Here is a 16,606-nt window from a genome sequence, read left to right on the forward strand (position 1 = left end):
GTGAAATATATTTCTAGCCACTGAAAAACCATGAATGCTATGATAACTCTGCAACACTGACAGCAGAGAGCATAGACTGTATTTCCAAGGTATAGTCTTCGGAAGGAAGCCTTTTGTTTTACTGAAAGTGCCAGGAGCATTGAAAAGGTAAAGTAGAGTTGTTATGTTTCATCCTGTTGTTGTCTGCCTCCCTTCAGGTCATGTGATCCTTTCAGCAGGGAAGAATGGCCTGGTAGCCATCAGCAGCCCATTAAATGGAGCAACTATTCGTACAATCAAGGACCACAAAGGAGCGACGATTACGACAATCCAGTGTGTGAATGAGCAGGTCAGCTCATTGAAGTTTGTCCACGGAGAAGTTGTGTGGAAAGCAAATAAAAGGATAAAACAAAGAATAATAGAGCTTAGAGTTCCTGATATGAGCCAGAAAATAAAACATCAGCTCTGTAGAGAGACCAGAGAATCAGTTTGGATATTGATTCTCCCCTAAGTGTAAATTTCTGTGTATGCTGAATTTACTTTGTTAAACAAACTTTTTTAAAATAACAGTAACAGCAACACTAACATCTTTATATAAAAAAATCACATGGATCATCCTTTTAACAACGGTTTTGTTCTAAGAGCTGTTAGAACAAACCTGTTCCTAACTTTATATGTGTTAAGCTGAGTTATGAAAAAAAAAATTTGTTAAAAAAAAGTATATTTATTGCATCTAATATTTTAGATGCAAGGATCTAAAATATTAATTAAAATAATTTTGCAACATTTTCTAAGTTTGTTTCATCAGTTTTTCACTGCTGCTGGTTCATCTTCTCCTCAGTGCAAGAAGTTTGGACTGGAAGGAAATGAAATGTGGTTGACTGCCAGCGCAGACAGACGCGTCAGTGTGTGGGCCACTGATTGGTCGAAGGAGAAGTGTGACCTGCTTGACTGGCTTTCATTTCCTGCTCCAGCCTATTTTACGGTACCATCTATGTTTAAGTAATTGTTAATTTAGGTTAAGTTGTTACCTCTCTTGAAAATATTTACGCATTTAATCTATTTCTATAATTTCATATTAATGAGTAGAGGCTACTTGGCGCTTCGTAGAAATTTGCAGACTTGGCACGAGGAAACTGAGAAACTGCAAAAGAAGAACCTGAAGCACTTGAGAAGCTCACAGTTATCAGTGAAACTGTTCATTAAAAGGTTTTAAGTAAAAAAGAGAAATGAGTCAACAGAAATACTTTGTCCCTGTCTCATCTGTTTTGCATATTACAATTAAAAACCTCCTTGCGTCAAAAATAGCTTTATTTAGGAAAGAGTTGGTTGGACAGAGTTACAGATGGAGGTCAGACTGAACTCATGGTTAAGTGCATGACTAACTTGCTTCAGTTCTCAGCTCATTTACTTTTAATCTTGCTGAGGTTTTGGTTAACGCCATGACAGTTTTACAGCTCCTTCCTACATAAGAAAATAATTATCATTATAGTTCAGATTTGAGAAGATTTCAACCACAAAGGCTGATTTAAAATGTCACTGAGCTATAACAGCCTTATTGTGTTTACAAAAAGAGAAACTAAACAACAAAAAACACACTTGTGTTTTGTTACTGTTGTCTTATTCTAACACAGGGGTCATTGTAACTGTAATGTTATTTTTGCTTTTATTGTAAAATGATGCTCAGTGTCTCTTTAAATCATATTTTTGTTTAATCTGTATTTTCTTACTGTCTCTTTCTTCTACATTCCTCATCAGAGTGGACATGTAGAATTATTTTGGGGTCAAGATGTTGCTTGCAGGATGATTGAATGGTTGGAGATGTAATTAAGGTATTTCAGGGGATTTGGCAGCTGGTTCTGGTTGAGTTTCTGGGCTGTAAGTGACAGTGTGGTTTTCATCAAGCTTGTAAGGCTCCGAGTGTAGCATCGGTGTCCATTTCTCTGGTTTTTTGACACAGTACATTGTAATGACCTGAAATGTCACTCCAAATTTTGAGTACTATGTTCCCCACATATTTAAGATTGTCTTTTTTTTGGAAAATATGCTTGTATTTTATAAAGATTTAATTATGAGGTTAATATTTGTCAGTCATATAACGCTGAGAAATTTCTGTTGTATTAACTGTTTTTTGTAAACATTCACCATTTACCTCCATTACCTGTCGTTTTGCCCAACAAGGTCATTCTGTATTATCATTTTAATCAATTATATCATTTTGTGTGTAGGAAGGAAAAGGATGAAAGGTAATTGATGTGAATATTAAAGTTTTTTTAAAGACACCACAAACTGAAATGACGTGAGGGAAACACGATTTAATATTTGGTGGTGCTCCTGTGGGATTGTCAGAATTGGTGAGACAGAAGCAAAACAGGAAATATTTGGATTGTACTAAGACCTTTATTATGGAAGCCGAGAGCAGTCATTATCGGCTGTTATTCGTTTTTTAGTCATTATCAGTGATGGATGTTGCTTGAACTGACGTCAGCTTGTGTTTGTGCTGTGCTGAGTCATCCCAGTACAGGGAAGAGCCAGACTGATTGACCAGGAGCAGCTATAGCTCCTTCGCAACTGCATTTGAATAATCTGTATAACGAGACAAATTTTTAAGGAAGACCTGGAAGAAATCTGTTAGAACATAGAAATTGAATCATTTTGGGAGGGAACAACCCTCCCATTTTCAGTTTTGATGCAGTCTGTTTTTGACTGTGTTGCATCTCATAGTTTCTGTAATCTCTCTGTGTTTTAGGGTGACAGCCTGCCACCCAGTCTAGCTGCCTTCTACCCTGATAATCATGGCCTGCTCGTCTACACAGGCTACGGAGTAGAGAAAAATCTGACTTTTTACAGCCTGGCAAAAAAACAGGTAACACAGTCGATCTGTTGCTATGCTTAACCACTTTTCCTATACCAACCCATAGAGGGAAGGTGTTGGCAGGATGTCCACAAAAATGTAGAGAAGGTTATGCTGTTTTCTTTTACAACAGATAATAAAAACGATTGCCCTGCCCCATTGGGCCACATGCATCAGCCTCTCCAGCCAGCTCATTTCTGTGGGATCAAAAGGTAAGACTCTTGTTATATGACATGTTTAACGTTAGGAGATTTTGTGCTGAAAATTTCTCATTGTGTCTAATCTCTTGTCAGAGCGAGTGCTAAAGCTGGTCAAGTCCACCAGTGGCAGGTTTCAGGATTTCGTGCAGCACAGCGACGCACTGCAGACATGTCACTTCTCCCCCTCTGGGATGCTTCTTTTTTCCGTAGCCTATAATGAGATCCTGCTCTGGGAGGTGCGGGGCCTCTGATCTATTGTAGAAATTGTGGCAATGTAGATTTGTCTGCTATCACATGTACTAAAGTTTTTGTTTGTTGTAGATTTATTATCCTGTAGATATTTTTTTATTAAAAGTTTTAGAGAAACTGGTTTAATTGGAGTATATGAATGGAATATATTCTTTCCACATGTATGGTTTTAAATAAACTTTTTTAATGTAAAGAAAAAATCTGTTGCATTGCCAATCTCTTTTAATGATGTCTTTAAAATGCGGACAAGTGTTTGAGAGTATTTTGCATCTGTGAGAGAATTTTCATCACTTTGCAAATCACTTTTGAAAAGTTGCCTACACTAGAAAACACGCTTTAAACTTAGCCCTCTCAAAATGAAACTAGTTGTAAAATCACTTCTGACTTTTTGCTTGACTTTTCAGAGTAATTTACCATGTTAGTCAAAGAATAAAATGCACACAGTGTGTAATGAACAACAAATGGATCAGAGGAATACAGAGCCTTAAATGACTAAAATGGGTAAATTGACAGAAATTGTAATGTCATTATTTAATGGCGCAAACCCTAATTTTGAGTTTTTATAAAACTGAAGAGGAATCTTTGAGAAACATGACGTGGCACAGGATATCCATTTATTTTATTGCATTCTTCCAAATTACTTGTCCTGTTTAATATATTACTAAAGTTTGTGCAGTTCTATCAATAGCCTCTGTATGTGTGCGTGTGTGTGCGTATCTGAAGAAAGAAGCTAAACACAAGTTGTCCACCAGAGGGCGTCTTTCTGCAGCCTGCTCTGTATGAACCGGAAAGATATGGTTTCACCTTGGGTGCATATCTCTGAAAGAGGCGCACGTTTGGTTTGAGCTGGTAATTTGACATTCAAATGAAAGTTATATGTCTCTGTAGCAGCTCGGTGCGTCTAGCTGTTCTTCGGAGAGTGAAGAAACATGAAACAAGACGTCAGGATACTTCTGTTGGGGGAACGTAAGTCTTTCGCACTAACCGTGGACCACAAGCTACACGATTAGCAAACATTAGCTGCTGCAGCTAATTAACTTGTAGCTGAATTTGTCTGGAGCATCTCTTGTGTCAGATATAGTTTTAATAATTAAATCTACAGTGAGTAAATCCAATAATAGTATATCTTGTGTTTTGTGCTAAGTGGTTGTTTTTCAAATGTTAATTTCTGGCATGCTAGCTTTCAGCACTTTTTGCTATAAAGTTGAAACTGTCGGTTTGGCTAGCTGTAACTAGTGCTTTTGCTTTAATCTACTTATTGATGGATTGTACTCTGAAAGCAACACAAATCAGACGCCACATTTAAATTATAGGCTAACATAACCTCTCTCGGTGTTGCCTTTCTGAAAGTTCAACTTTTCCATTTTGATGAACTTAATAGAATTGTGTGGGAAATCCGAGGCCTGATCCGTAGCTAAATGTTAGTTTGAAGCCACACTAACCAGCAGCATTGCAACCTGTATCGCATTTGTTCATGATAATATAAAGAGCAGCTAGTACATGTATTGTAAACACTCTCATGGTAAGATCTTTAAATAAACAAGAGGTCTCTAAAGTTCTTTTGGTCCTTGCCTGACAGCTGTTTTCATCCTCATTTTCTTTCAACAGCCAAGGTGGGGAAGACCTCCCTAATCATGTCCCTGGTTGGAGAAGAGTTTCCAGAGGTGGTAAGTGTTAACACAGCTATGTTATGTTTTTGCTTTAACTTCCTTCATCTTGGTCTCACATAGATGAACACCTGCCTCTTGGTTACAGCATAAAACACATTTTGCTTAGGTTATTACATAATACTAAATATTGTTGGCTTTTAATGAATCATCTTTTTAAACTTGTTTAACAGGAGGACAGGTAGATCAAGCATTAATGAAAGCTATAAGTGTCTAATCTGTTGTAAGATGTTAAATCTTTTTTATTTTGTTTTTTTACTGGTGTAAATGTTTGCATTAGTGTTGAAATGTGAATTTCTTTTAGTTTCTTTCAGTTTTATGAATGAAACATAATCTAATGTAAAATTAACACTGTCAGCCTAAATAATCCTTCTCTGACGGTCATGTAACCACTGTGATGCAACTACATAACAATCAAGTGTAGTTTAATTTATTTGTGTGACCTTTAAGACATTTTCTGTGGCATAAACAGTTGCCTGTCTTGTTAGTTCAAGATTTTTATTTGCTGTCAAACCATTTTGCCATGCTGGCTGTATGGTTGAAAAACTGGAATTGGGTTGTACGTGGTTATAGTCTGAGCTCATACATTTAAATGGTCTTCAATCTCTACTAGGTGCCCCCCAGAGCTGAGGAGATCACCATCCCTGCTGATGTAACTCCAGAGAAGGTGCCCACTCACATTGTGGACTACTCGGGTAAAAAATACAAACTCAAACTTATGTCACCCACTATTACTTGTCTATGTGACTAACCTTAGTACTTGTACATTACGATACAAGCTGTAAAACAAGCATGTTTGTGTTCAATTTGTTGAGCCATAAATGTTGCATGTGAGATGAATGTGGGATTTTAAGATTTCTTTGTTTGATCTTAACCCCAATAGAAAAAGAGCAAAGCGATGAAGTCCTTAGAGATGAGATCATCAAGGTAAATATGCCATACTGCACAGATAAACACACTAAAAATAATAAACTCCAGCAGTGTAGAAGTAGATGACTTTCATACATTGATGTGCGGAGAAAAAAATAAAAAATAGATAAGGTGCAGCCAATCAAAACTGAGCTTCAAGATTTTCGAGGGGTTCCGTCAACCCTGAATAAATATATGTAAGAATGATCCTTATTAATTAATGAAGTTGTTTGCAGCTTTTCCTCAAACTTGGCACCAAATATGTCAGATGTATTTGTTACTCAGGGGTTTTAAATAAGAACTCATGACATTTTTTTTGTCTGTTTTTAGTATGAAGTTCACATTGTCTCAACTTTGTCTAACTTACAGGCTAATGTGGTGTGTGTGGTGTATGATGTCACCAATGAGGATACAATAAATAGGGTAATAACCAGTTTTACATATTATCTAATACTGAACATAGTTAACAGACTTTATATTAATGAAACTTAATAGATTAAGGACAGAAATTGCATTCATAATGCTTTTTCCCCCCCAGATTAAAACCAAATGGATACCCTTTGTAAATGGAGATGCTGAGAAAGGGAGCAAGTATGTATCAGCTGTGGATGGTTTTGTGTTGAATGGGCTTTGCTTGTCAAGTGAACCTTGAACTCCTTCCAGCATGTTTACATGTAATGTTGGCAGACTTTGAAATCTAATAACCTAAGCCTCTTGTAAAGTTGCATTATGTGGCCTTGAGTAACATTTAAGATCATTAATTAAATACCTAAAATGTGGATTGGGTGCATTATACTGCACTGTATTCAAGTTCACTAACTCAAATAATCATGTGGTATTGCTGTCGACTGATAGTTTGTTTGTTCCATCAGGATTCCTATCATCCTTGTGGGAAACAAATCTGATCTGCGTAGTGGAAGTTCAATGGAAACCATTCTTCCCATCATGAACCAGTTCTCTGAGATTGAGACGTGTGTTGAGGTGAAACTTAACTCTGCAGACTTGTGCACTTTCCATATCTCCGCTGTTTGCATACACCTGCTAGTTTTATCACTGAGATGCTGATAGTGGCCTGGTGTACACGTTCACATTTATCCTACTTTTAGATTGCTTTGAATAATTTATGAAAAATAATCATTCTGCTTTTTTTCTTTCTTTCTTTTCTTTTTTAAGTGTTCTGCAAAAAACCTCAAAAACATTTCAGAGCTGTTCTACTATGCACAGAAGGCTGTCCTCCACCCTACTGCTCCTCTTTATGACCCTGAGGATAAACAGGTCGGCCATATTTGGAAATAGTTGCTACTAGCTATGGACTGTGGACCAGATTGTCTCAGTATAGTTATTGAGATATGTGCGTATCACCAACATTTAACATGTGATATTTTTCTGCAGCTAAAACCAGCATGTGTTCGAGCCCTGAGCAGAATATTCTACGTTTCAGACCAGGATAATGACCGCATCCTCAGTGATGCTGAACTCAACAGCTTTCAGGTGCCAGATAAAGTCACTTAACATCTCATCAGCTGCTATCAGACAAAACTGTTTTACTATAAGAAAATAAATTCTATCTCTTCTTTGTAGAAATCTTGTTTTGGAAATCCTCTAGCACCTCAAGCTTTGGAAGATGTGAAAACTGTAGTTTGGAAGAACACCAGTGATGGAGTACAAGACAATGGCCTGACCCTCAATGGTAGAAAACATTCGTAAATAAGAAAATGTAATTTTAAACCGTTTTGTTAGAGGGGCCCCACTGAACTAATGACCTTGTATCACCTTTCTTCTTTTTCAGGTTTCTTGTTTCTTAATACATTATTTATCCAAAGGGGCCGGCATGAAACCACGTGGACCATCCTCAGGAAGTTTGGTTACGACGACAACCTTGAGTTGACTGATGATTACCTTTACCCTGAGTATGCAAATTGTCTTCATCTTGCAGATCTAAACCATCAAACTGAGTAACTGTTAATTGCACATTTTTAGAGAATTGTATAGAAATATTTATATGTAGTTATTCTTATTTCACACTTGATGTATTTGTCCTGTGTTTCACTTGGATGCATAACCACAGGAATGGCTATTTATTTTTACCCTGTTGTTTTTCTCTCTATGTCCAGACTGCGAGTTCCTGTTGGCTGCACCACGGAGCTCAACCACTTTGGTCGCCAGTTCCTCCAGCGATTATTTGACAAGTATGATGAAGTGAGTTTTAGGCTTTCCTGTCCGAGTCGCTGTGTCCCACTTGAATATAAATCATGATGAATATAAAATCTTGTTATCTGGGATATGTTTATCTTGTTTTGAAGAAGTGGTCTGTATTTTTCCTCCTCAGGATAAGGACTCTGCCCTGTCACCAACAGAGCTTAAGAACCTGTTTTGCGTATGTCCTTATATGCCTTGGGGTGCAGATGTCTTTGTGACTGTACCAACCACAGACGAGGGCTATATTTCTAATCACGGTTACCACTGTCAGTGGGTGTAAGTATCTTACTGAAGTACTGAGAGTTCTTAGTAGTTAACAGCATGCTCTACCCTTTATAGCATTTTGTTTATTGTCTGCACTGTTTAAAACTCACCTGTATACACTTCACATGCAGGTTGTCTGCATACCTTGACATCCACCGTTGCCTGGAGCACCTAGGATACCTAGGCTACCCTATCCTCACTGAGCAGGAGTCACAGACTGCTGCAGTCACAGGTGTGTGGGGGATTAACTTTGTCAGTTGTAGGTAATGTGGTCCATGACCTTTTCAAAAGTTGAAGCTTTATTTTTCTGGAGCATGGGAGACATGTACTTGACTTGATTGCCAGCCTCATAGATGATTACCACGGGGACATTTCCTGTTATTATCCATTCTACTGTAGCCTCATAGGATTTAGTGCACGTGTATTTGCACACGATAGCCTGCATGAAATGTTCACTTTTAAGTTGGGAACGTTTAAATGGAACGTGTGTCCTGATTCATGGTTAAAAATAGTGTTCTATCCACACATGAAGCGATCTGTTAACTGAAATTTATTGTTTTTATTGCCATTACTCACACAAACCTTTCCTCTATAGCACCTTCGGATTAGCTGACCTTAGTTGTCTAAGAGGCAATGAAAACGCAAACAGACATTTTTTCTTCTTAAATGGTCTTGTGCAAAATCTGTCATTGTTCTGAAATTGATCAACAGCTGTTAAATGGACAAGAGCTTTGTGAGGTTCAGATGTTTATTACAGTTTGAAGACCAAACCAAAGAATTTGATTTTCTAATTTGTTAAGTATTTGTACAGAAATTTTTTTTTTAGAAAACTACAGCTAGTTTAAATAGTCACAGTAAGTGACAGACAGTACAGAGTTGTGCATGATAAGCAGTCCCACATATCCCAAACTGTATCCTGTACTGAGGACAAACCCTTCTGATTTTGGTAGAGACATGCATTTCCAGTTACATGATGGTTAGTAAAAGTTTTTGTGGCATTAGTGGTTAGAATCCAAGGTTTGTTTGGGTTTATTTTTTTCTCTCTCTGCATTTTTTTTCTTTACTTTGACATTGTTGGGGGCGATAACCAGGGAAACTAGTTTTGTGGATTTACAGTAAACAAGATGGTGAATTGGTTAGGATACAGGAAAGGAGGCTTATATGTCAGACAGACACTTCTCTGTGCTGCGAAGCATGTCCATTGCAGACTCCTTTGGTCAATGTAAAGGTGGCATGTTTTCATGACACAGCAGTTGCATAGCATATCTGAGGACTCCATCTACCGGCTTCTGTTGGATTTGAGAAGTGCTACAGCCTGCTTGTCCTCCTGTTTGATGTGATCACCTTCTTTTCCGGTCTATGAGGCATCACCATCACATGCCAGAGCCTCTAAACATGGTTCCAAATGAGGTGGGGATGGAGTGAACAAGCATAGAGCTGAGTGGGCTAGCCACCCCATGAACTGGCTAGGTCCTTGAACAGTCCATCCAAGCTTAGTGTGGATTGCTGCTGGGTGGGCCTTGTCTGACTAGCTCAATAGGAGTTATCAGATGGGGCTGGTCAGACCCAATGAGGAGCAATGACTTAGTCTCCTTTAGAACAGGAATGGGGATGTTACACAGTTGTTTGAACTTCCTTTGAAGTTGTTCAACAGGACATAAGTGGTTTGGCTAAGTTGAGATGGCTAGCTATAAAGGCTCCATCAATCTTATAGACAGTCTGAGGAGATGCTGAAAGAATAAAAGTAAATACCTGGCATTCTCCTCTTGGATGGCTCTAAGTCCTACATGGGAGTGAGAGTCTGAATACACACTCCGCAGGTACGAATGGGTGAATTCTGGTGGAAGTTCCCATTCTGAATCTCTCCTGTGGTGGTAGCTTGGGGCTAGCTGTGGAGTCTCACTGTGAGCAGCATTCCCATCAGTGGTTTTTGTCCATGGAAGGGGGTCGTCCGGAGTGGACTTCCATGAGGCAGATTCATACCCGTTAAGACCGGAACAGACTAACCTTACATACGTCACCTTACATACGTCACTTTCTTCAAACAGACACAGCAATACAATCATGAACACTACATATTTTAGCTTTTAATGCAAGTTTTACATGTTTCCCTGTTTGAACCTGATTCAAATGAACAAATCACTGAGGTGAACTTGATAAGCTCTTGGATCCATTTAATTTGAATCAGGTGTGTAGGAGCAGGAAAACCTAAAAACCTTAGAAGACATGGGTTTCCACCCCTGCTTTAACGGGACATCAAAAATTACTGCTTTTATGTCCCATTTCAAGGACATTATTAGTCATAATAATAAGTCCTGAAAAGTAAGACAACAATCACTTTAACTTAACCTCAGAAATGGTGAAAACGTTTTTTTTTTTATCTTTTGATCAAGTAGAGCAGGAGCCCAAGTGTTTTCTAGTTGTTCAGAGACAAAATGACAGAATGGCAAACAGGTTTGTTTAAGCCTTGTGACATATTTTGTATTTGTGTTCTATTTTTCTTTAATATGTGCAGTGACACGGGAGAAAGAGGTGGATTTGGAAAAGCGGCAGACTCAGCGAACAGTGTTTCTCTGCAAGGTGATTGGACCACGAGGGACAGGGAAGACAGTCTTTCTCCAGTCCTTTGTGGGGCGCCACGTTCTGGTACGGCACCATCATCTAGTCTGGAGTTGATAATGTCATATAGCCTGCGAGAAGCTCATACAATTCTCCATTATCAAACTTAAAAATACTGAAATATGACTTTTTTTTTCCTCTCCTTTTTGGTTTTAATAGAATAAAAGAAATCCCAGCAGTGCCTTCTCACCATATGTCATAAATACAGTCCAAGTCAGCAACCAGGAGAAATACCTCATTGTAAGTATATTGCATGGTAATCTTAATGGTGACTCTTCTTAGCATAACTAAATCCTAAAAACTACTTTTCCTGTTCCTGTCCAGCTTCATGAGGTAGATGTGGAGACAGAGTTCCTGAAGGCATCAGACGCCTCCTGTGATGTCGCTTGTCTCATGTATGACATCAGTGACCCCCATTCTTTCGACTATTGTGCCAGTATATACAAGGTAGGTCATGAAACAGCATGTGAAGGTTTCTGTCCATCAGCAACATGACTCAAAATGGAAGGATTTGGAATAAATTTCAGGAAAACAGAAATAAAATAAAAGAACAAGTGGCCATATTTTTTTAGGTTAGGATTTTTTACGATTACCAGAATCATTGGCCAAAAACACTAAACAAAACAAAAAAAAAGTTAAAAGATGACATCAGGGTAGATATTATAATCCCACATTGTTTGACCTGAATCATGTTGATGGATCAAATGATCCAGAAAGTTCAAAATATCAGGAGGTACTAGGTGTGCTATTGGACCTTTTTGGGGTTTTTTCTCAGGTACATGACGCTGTGGCTTGGCAGAGGTGTGCGCTCTCTGAGTCCTTCTAGTTATTGTTTTTACTGTTTGCCAGCTCTTTTACTTTTTTTTCTTCTGTTTGCATGCAGTAATCCAAGTTAATAATGCTCTCTTCATGGCCTTAAGCAGTTTCTTCAAGTTTCATGAGTTAATTAGCCAAAGCAAATCTGGAGAGCTGAAAGTGACTGATTAGATAATCCATTTTATTACACAGAATGCTGAAGGAAAGAGACAAAGACACCAGATCACCAACTGATCCCTTTTCAACTTTAATCTGTAAATATTGACATTAATAAATTAAACAGAAGGTAAATAATCTTCCACACCTGCTATGACTCAGATAATTAAATTGGAATAAATGCATTAATTAGCTTAAAGTACTAATTGAGACATGCAATTAAATCATACAGGTAATAATGGCTGCTTCCAACATCGTAGTTGTACATGACATTAAAAAATGTTTCATTCTTGCTCATTTTTTCCCCTCACTTTAATTTTTTTTTATGTATCTATAAACCAGCAACATTACATGGAGAGCAACATCCCATGTGTGCTGGTTGCCTCCAAGGTGGACCTTCCTGAAGTCAAGCAGTTCCATGGGATGACTCCAGCAGAGTTCTGCTACAAACACCGTCTGCCTCCACCGCTGCCCTTCTCCAGCCTGTTACTCGACTCCACCAGCAAGAACATCTACTCCAGGCTTGCCTGGGCAGCAATGTACCCGTACGTTCAAGTACCACTTTCCCACAAAAACAGGTTTTACTAAAATTAAAGATAAAATCAAGATGAGTCGCAAGTATAGTCTAAATGTGAGAGGATATAATTAGGCTTACATGGTTAATAGTAGTATCTGGATTTATTGTTGCTAACTCTCAGTGATTTCTTTTCCTCCCATTTCCAGACACCTGAATGGTTCAGACATGAGCAGCACATCATTCTGGCTCAGGGTGGCGTTGGGCTCGGCTGTGGTTGCAGTTCTTGGTTTTGCTATTTACAGAGCTGTAGCTAGACTGAAATGACCAACTGGAGACTTTTTTTTTTTTTTTTTTTTTAAATAAAAACCTCCATCCATCAAGACCAAACTTCTAAGACCAGATCTAGAATCACTGCAGTCTGAACAGAAGAAAGTCCACTTCACCCTCAAGTCTCCCAGGAATACGTTTGCCATCCTGTCTGACCGCTTCACTTTGAAGTCATTTGATCACAGCAGTCCGGAGGCAATTGGATATTGGTGATCATGTTATTCCACATGCTGCCAGCTTTTTCTGCCTTATATTGTCTAACCAGGCTAAGTAGGGGATACCCTGTCTGTGCTTGATACACAAAGAATTGCTACTGTTAGTGTCCAAAAAGGTGCTTTATCAGGGGGAGGGCCTGCAGGATAATTGTGTCACGTCCTCTGCTTTCCCCTTCGATGTGGGAGTGTTAAAGGTGCAAAAATGCTGTGTTTCTGAGCATAACAGGTAAAATGCCAAATTGACTGGAACCAAAATGGGGGGCATTGGAATAATTGTTAAGAGAGGACACCCTTACCGGCTGCTGCCCAAATCTCTAACATGAACATTGCTTTTATTTTTGCCCAGGACAAAACAGAGTGGAGATGTTTATCTGATTGCCAAATAACCTGAGCAGCAATGGGTAGTTTTAGCATGTTGTCACTCTTTTAGGCATATCATTCAGCCCGAAAACAAATCATCTTTAGCTTGAATCTTTTTGTTAAAATGTTTTTAGCAGTAAGTCTTCCATGAAAATGCTGCAACGAGGAGAGATTGCTCTTTGCATGAAGAAACCTTGCTTTTTATGTGAGAGGTGATTTGTATTAGCGTAAAGAACGTAAAGAAATTTCTACAGTTCAAAGAGTTTAAGGCTTAAAAACTGTGGTGTTAAAGAATGATTTCTGCCTCCAGTTTCCCTCTGCTCTGCTCACATTGACATGGAATTTATTTTATAAACAAAAATGGACTGGTAATCTGTGCTTTTCTCTTCTTAAACCTGCCACGTTTGACACAATCTGTCGCAGTTTCAACGAGTTGACTGTTGCTTAATTAATCTGAGGACCTGTTGTTTGTGTGGGATGCAAATCACAAAACTGTGACTTTTCAAACAGTGTTTTCTTACTGACAGTAAACTGATTTAGATGCTTAATAAAAGATCAGACTGGGCTGTGAGTTCTCGCAAAAAGACATTTGGGTGTTGACATGAAAAATGCACACTGTGACTAATGTAATACGTTTGATAGCAGGTATTTAAAACTTCTATACATAATATAACCTTGTCAACATTGTTTGCCTTGTGATATTTGAATTTGTAACACAAATGAGCTCCCTTTTGCACATAGCACTTGAAAACGCAAGAACAGCATTCTCAGTGAAGCTGGGAACAACACCAAGAGGTATTTGACACGGTTAGTTTTATTATGTTTACAACTACCTTTGTAAATTGTCAGTATTTTGAAGGTAATTTTAATTTAATCCTGATTGCCATCAGTTTGACTCAGTCTCCTGGTGCTGTCTCTACTGTAGAGAAGCTGTCATTTCCTGCAAGACTCCACAAGATGGCAGTGTTTGTCAGGTGAGAAGCAGGACTGTAGCGCATGGGTGTGTCTACAAAGACACCCCCTCAATGATGAGTTGCTTGGAGAAGTAGATGTATAAAATCGCATCACTGCTGCAAGTTAACCTTCGTTATCTGTTGGTAAGTTTTTTTTAAATAGCTCATCGAGTAGTTTCCAGTAAGTTAACACCCTGGCGTTTCTGTCCGAAGGTGCATTTCTCCTGCACGCTTGGTGACTTTCTCAATGGAATAACTAAAGCTCAAGTCCAAAGAAATATTACTGAAGTACCTCCTGTCTGCGCCTGAAGAGAAGTAAGCGTGCATGATTGTAATTATTGATTAAACGTGCCGAAGTGTCAGTGCTCATCATGTGACTCCTGTAGTGCCCATTTCAAAGTCTAACCTAGATTATAACTTGTTTTCTTGTTGAGCATAGTCATGTGTGGTCAAATCTGCAACACAAACATGTCAAGCCGTTGAAACCCGGGCAGGAAGCTCTACATTTTGCACAAATCCTGTAGTTTTTTTTTTTTTAAACAAACCTGCAAATCTCAATGGAGAATATATGGCCCATATGCCCAGAAAACCCTCAACTCATTTAACTGAAGCCCACACCAAGCATGACGCACGCGTAAAGTGAACACTTTTTTTTTTTTTAGAAGATGACAAAAGTTTATTGACATACATTTGTAAACAGTCTTCAAAGTGACTGAACAATGGGGTGTTTGTATATTATGAATGAGAAAATGTACATAATGGAAACTGAATGAGAACTATGGAACCTTTAGGAAAATCTTGCTGACGTCCACTGTTCTTTACATTGTAAAGGCTCCACAATGCTCACCATTCAAACATTTGTATTTTCAGTATGAACCCGTGCACTAACAATAACTTCATTAGTTCGACTGTATATACACCTTTTCAGCAAAATACCAGTTTAGTGTAGCCATTTGTGAACAGACAGAAATTAACTAAATTGTTAACGAAATTTAAAATGCTCACAATTACTTCTACAGCTTTTTGATGAAATAGTGCAGTGGAGGGAAAACTACTGATACAGCTTACTTTGAATGAGACCTTACAAAAATAATACATTTACGAAAACATTTACTCGATTATTTACAATGACATTGTGTGTCTAATTGTCCTTTTTCTTTTACTTCTTTTTTGATGTCTTGGCTGCCTTCTTGGGTGTCTTTGCCTTGGGTTTGGCAGCTTTCTTTGCTGGTTTTGCCTTGGGCTTAGCTGCCTTGGACTTCTTAACTGGTGCCTTTTTGGCTTTCGCTGGTGCCGCCTTTTTCGCGACCTTTTTCACTTTCTTCGCAGCTGCTTTCTTGGGTTTTTCCGGCGTCTTGGACACCTTCTTAGGTTTGGCTGCCTTCTTGGGTTTAGGTTTCGCTACTTTCTTTGGTTTGGCAACCACCGCTGCCTTGATTGGCTTTTTGGAGTCCTCTGGCTTGGTCAGCCTGAAGGATCCGGACGCTCCGATACCTTTGGTGTGGCGCAGCATCCCGGATGCTACCAACCTCTTTAAGGCCATCTTAATCTGAACATCGGCATTGTCGCCCACTTTGTAGTTCTTCCTCACGTACTTCTGAATGGACTGACGGGACGCTCCGCTCCGACTCGCATCGTGAACAATAGCCGCTTTGATCATCTCCGAGTACTTCGGATGAGAAGCGGGTTTTTTAGGCTTGGATGCCTTTTTGGCTTTGGCTGGGGCGGCCGACGTCTCTGCCATGGTGACTTTCTTTTAAAGAAGTTAAGGAAAAAAGTCCTGGAGGTGTAATTTCGCCGGCTCGGTGCGCTTGACCGTCAGAGAGCAAATAAAAAAATGTGTAGTCAGAAATAAAATATGGCTTTTCCTCAAACTCCGACCTCACAGGCTGTCGCACTTTCTGCTCTTTAGGATTAAAATATTAATCGAACTGTCCAGGTACAATGACGCTCCTGTATCTTGGTTCACTTAAGTGTCTTATTCCACAGGCGCTCCGGTGAGCCTATGAAGCCTATCTGCGGACGTGATTGAGAACACCAACTGCCAGCAGCTGATCTAGCGGACTCCATGGAACTGGCGCCGTCCCGTTTGTGTTTCTTCATCCTACAACTCCCGTCAAATATAAAAACTACGGATGGGTATTGATTCACAAAACATTATGGGCTGATAGCAGAGACATTGGGCTTCACTGTGACACACTTGTTTTCCTTCTTCCGCGCCGGCGAACAACTTTTATTCCAGGAAAACCCGCTGGAAGTAATGTGCGACGTGAACAATTTTGCACAATTCGCATTAAATTGACCCAAACAGTCGGAACCAGG

The 16,606-nt window shown here is 39.0% G+C and overlaps 4 protein-coding genes across 9 annotated transcripts in view; 3 read left to right on the top strand and 1 right to left on the bottom strand.

Moving 5' to 3' along the window:
• Positions 1 to 3,462, top strand: part of wdr90 (WD repeat domain 90) — a 28,535-nt gene extending 25,073 nt beyond the window's left edge. For 3 of the 4 annotated variants that reach the window (XM_041974023.1, XM_041974025.1, XM_041974024.1), the window contains 5 exons: positions 198 to 328; positions 821 to 964; positions 2,729 to 2,845; positions 2,967 to 3,045; positions 3,127 to 3,462. In XM_041974023.1, coding sequence (XP_041829957.1) covers positions 198 to 328; positions 821 to 964; positions 2,729 to 2,845; positions 2,967 to 3,045; positions 3,127 to 3,284 — 629 coding nt within the window. In that variant the 3' untranslated portion in view covers positions 3,285 to 3,462. The remainder of the gene's footprint in view (positions 1 to 197; positions 329 to 820; positions 965 to 2,728; positions 2,846 to 2,966; positions 3,046 to 3,126) is intronic. The other variant, XM_041974026.1, reaches the window with a different exon arrangement.
• Positions 3,463 to 4,000: 538 nt separating this feature from the next.
• Positions 4,001 to 14,018, top strand: rhot2 (ras homolog family member T2). Of its 2 annotated transcripts, XM_041974032.1 has the most exons (19): positions 4,004 to 4,248; positions 4,891 to 4,949; positions 5,563 to 5,644; positions 5,833 to 5,876; positions 6,228 to 6,281; positions 6,397 to 6,449; positions 6,731 to 6,839; positions 7,032 to 7,133; positions 7,251 to 7,349; positions 7,440 to 7,548; positions 7,648 to 7,768; positions 7,973 to 8,057; positions 8,188 to 8,333; positions 8,453 to 8,553; positions 10,837 to 10,967; positions 11,100 to 11,180; positions 11,265 to 11,387; positions 12,255 to 12,457; positions 12,636 to 14,018. In XM_041974032.1, the coding sequence occupies exons 1-19, from the start codon at positions 4,212 to 4,214 to the stop codon at positions 12,751 to 12,753; spliced, it is 1,857 nt and encodes a 618-aa protein (XP_041829966.1). In that variant the 5' UTR covers positions 4,004 to 4,211; the 3' UTR covers positions 12,754 to 14,018. The 2 variants fall into 2 exon arrangements, with proteins under 2 accessions (XP_041829967.1, XP_041829966.1); XM_041974033.1 differs by lacking the exons at positions 12,255 to 12,457; positions 12,636 to 14,018 and adding an exon at positions 11,949 to 12,042 and having other exon boundaries at positions 4,001 to 4,248.
• A 536-nt stretch (positions 14,019 to 14,554) lies between these two features.
• Positions 14,555 to 16,606, top strand: part of rhbdl1 (rhomboid, veinlet-like 1 (Drosophila)) — a 54,791-nt gene continuing 52,739 nt past the window's right edge. Inside the window, exon 1 of one of the 2 annotated variants that reach the window (XM_041974038.1) lies at positions 14,555 to 14,599. Coding sequence is in view for 1 of the 2 variants with exons in the window: in XM_041974034.1 (XP_041829968.1) it covers positions 16,353 to 16,423 (71 nt within the window). In the remaining variant the exon portion in view is untranslated. Of the gene's footprint in view, positions 14,600 to 16,268; positions 16,424 to 16,606 lie in introns of those variants that run through there. The other variant, XM_041974034.1, reaches the window with a different exon arrangement.
• On the bottom strand, positions 14,932 to 16,269 carry LOC121632484 (histone H1.0-B). The gene has a single exon (XM_041974042.1). The coding sequence runs from the start codon at positions 16,026 to 16,028 to the stop codon at positions 15,444 to 15,446; it is 585 nt and encodes a 194-aa protein (XP_041829976.1). The 5' UTR covers positions 16,029 to 16,269; the 3' UTR covers positions 14,932 to 15,443.

Source organism: Melanotaenia boesemani, chromosome 21, assembly GCF_017639745.1.
Source record: "Melanotaenia boesemani isolate fMelBoe1 chromosome 21, fMelBoe1.pri, whole genome shotgun sequence".
In the NCBI taxonomy this organism is placed as follows: domain Eukaryota; kingdom Metazoa; phylum Chordata; class Actinopteri; order Atheriniformes; family Melanotaeniidae; genus Melanotaenia; species Melanotaenia boesemani.

Coding starts and splice junctions, on each gene's coding strand:
- rhot2 (XM_041974032.1), top strand. CDS start 4,212: ATGAAACAAGACGTCAGGATACTTCTGTTGGGGGAAC. Junction 5,877..6,227: donor TTAGAGATGAGATCATCAAG/GTAAATATGCCA, acceptor TCTAACTTACAG/GCTAATGTGGTGTGTGTGGT. Junction 10,968..11,099: donor TTGTGGGGCGCCACGTTCTG/GTACGGCACCAT, acceptor TGGTTTTAATAG/AATAAAAGAAATCCCAGCAG.
- LOC121632484 (XM_041974042.1), bottom strand. CDS start 16,028: ATGGCAGAGACGTCGGCCGCCCCAGCCAAAGCCAAAAAGGCATCCAAG.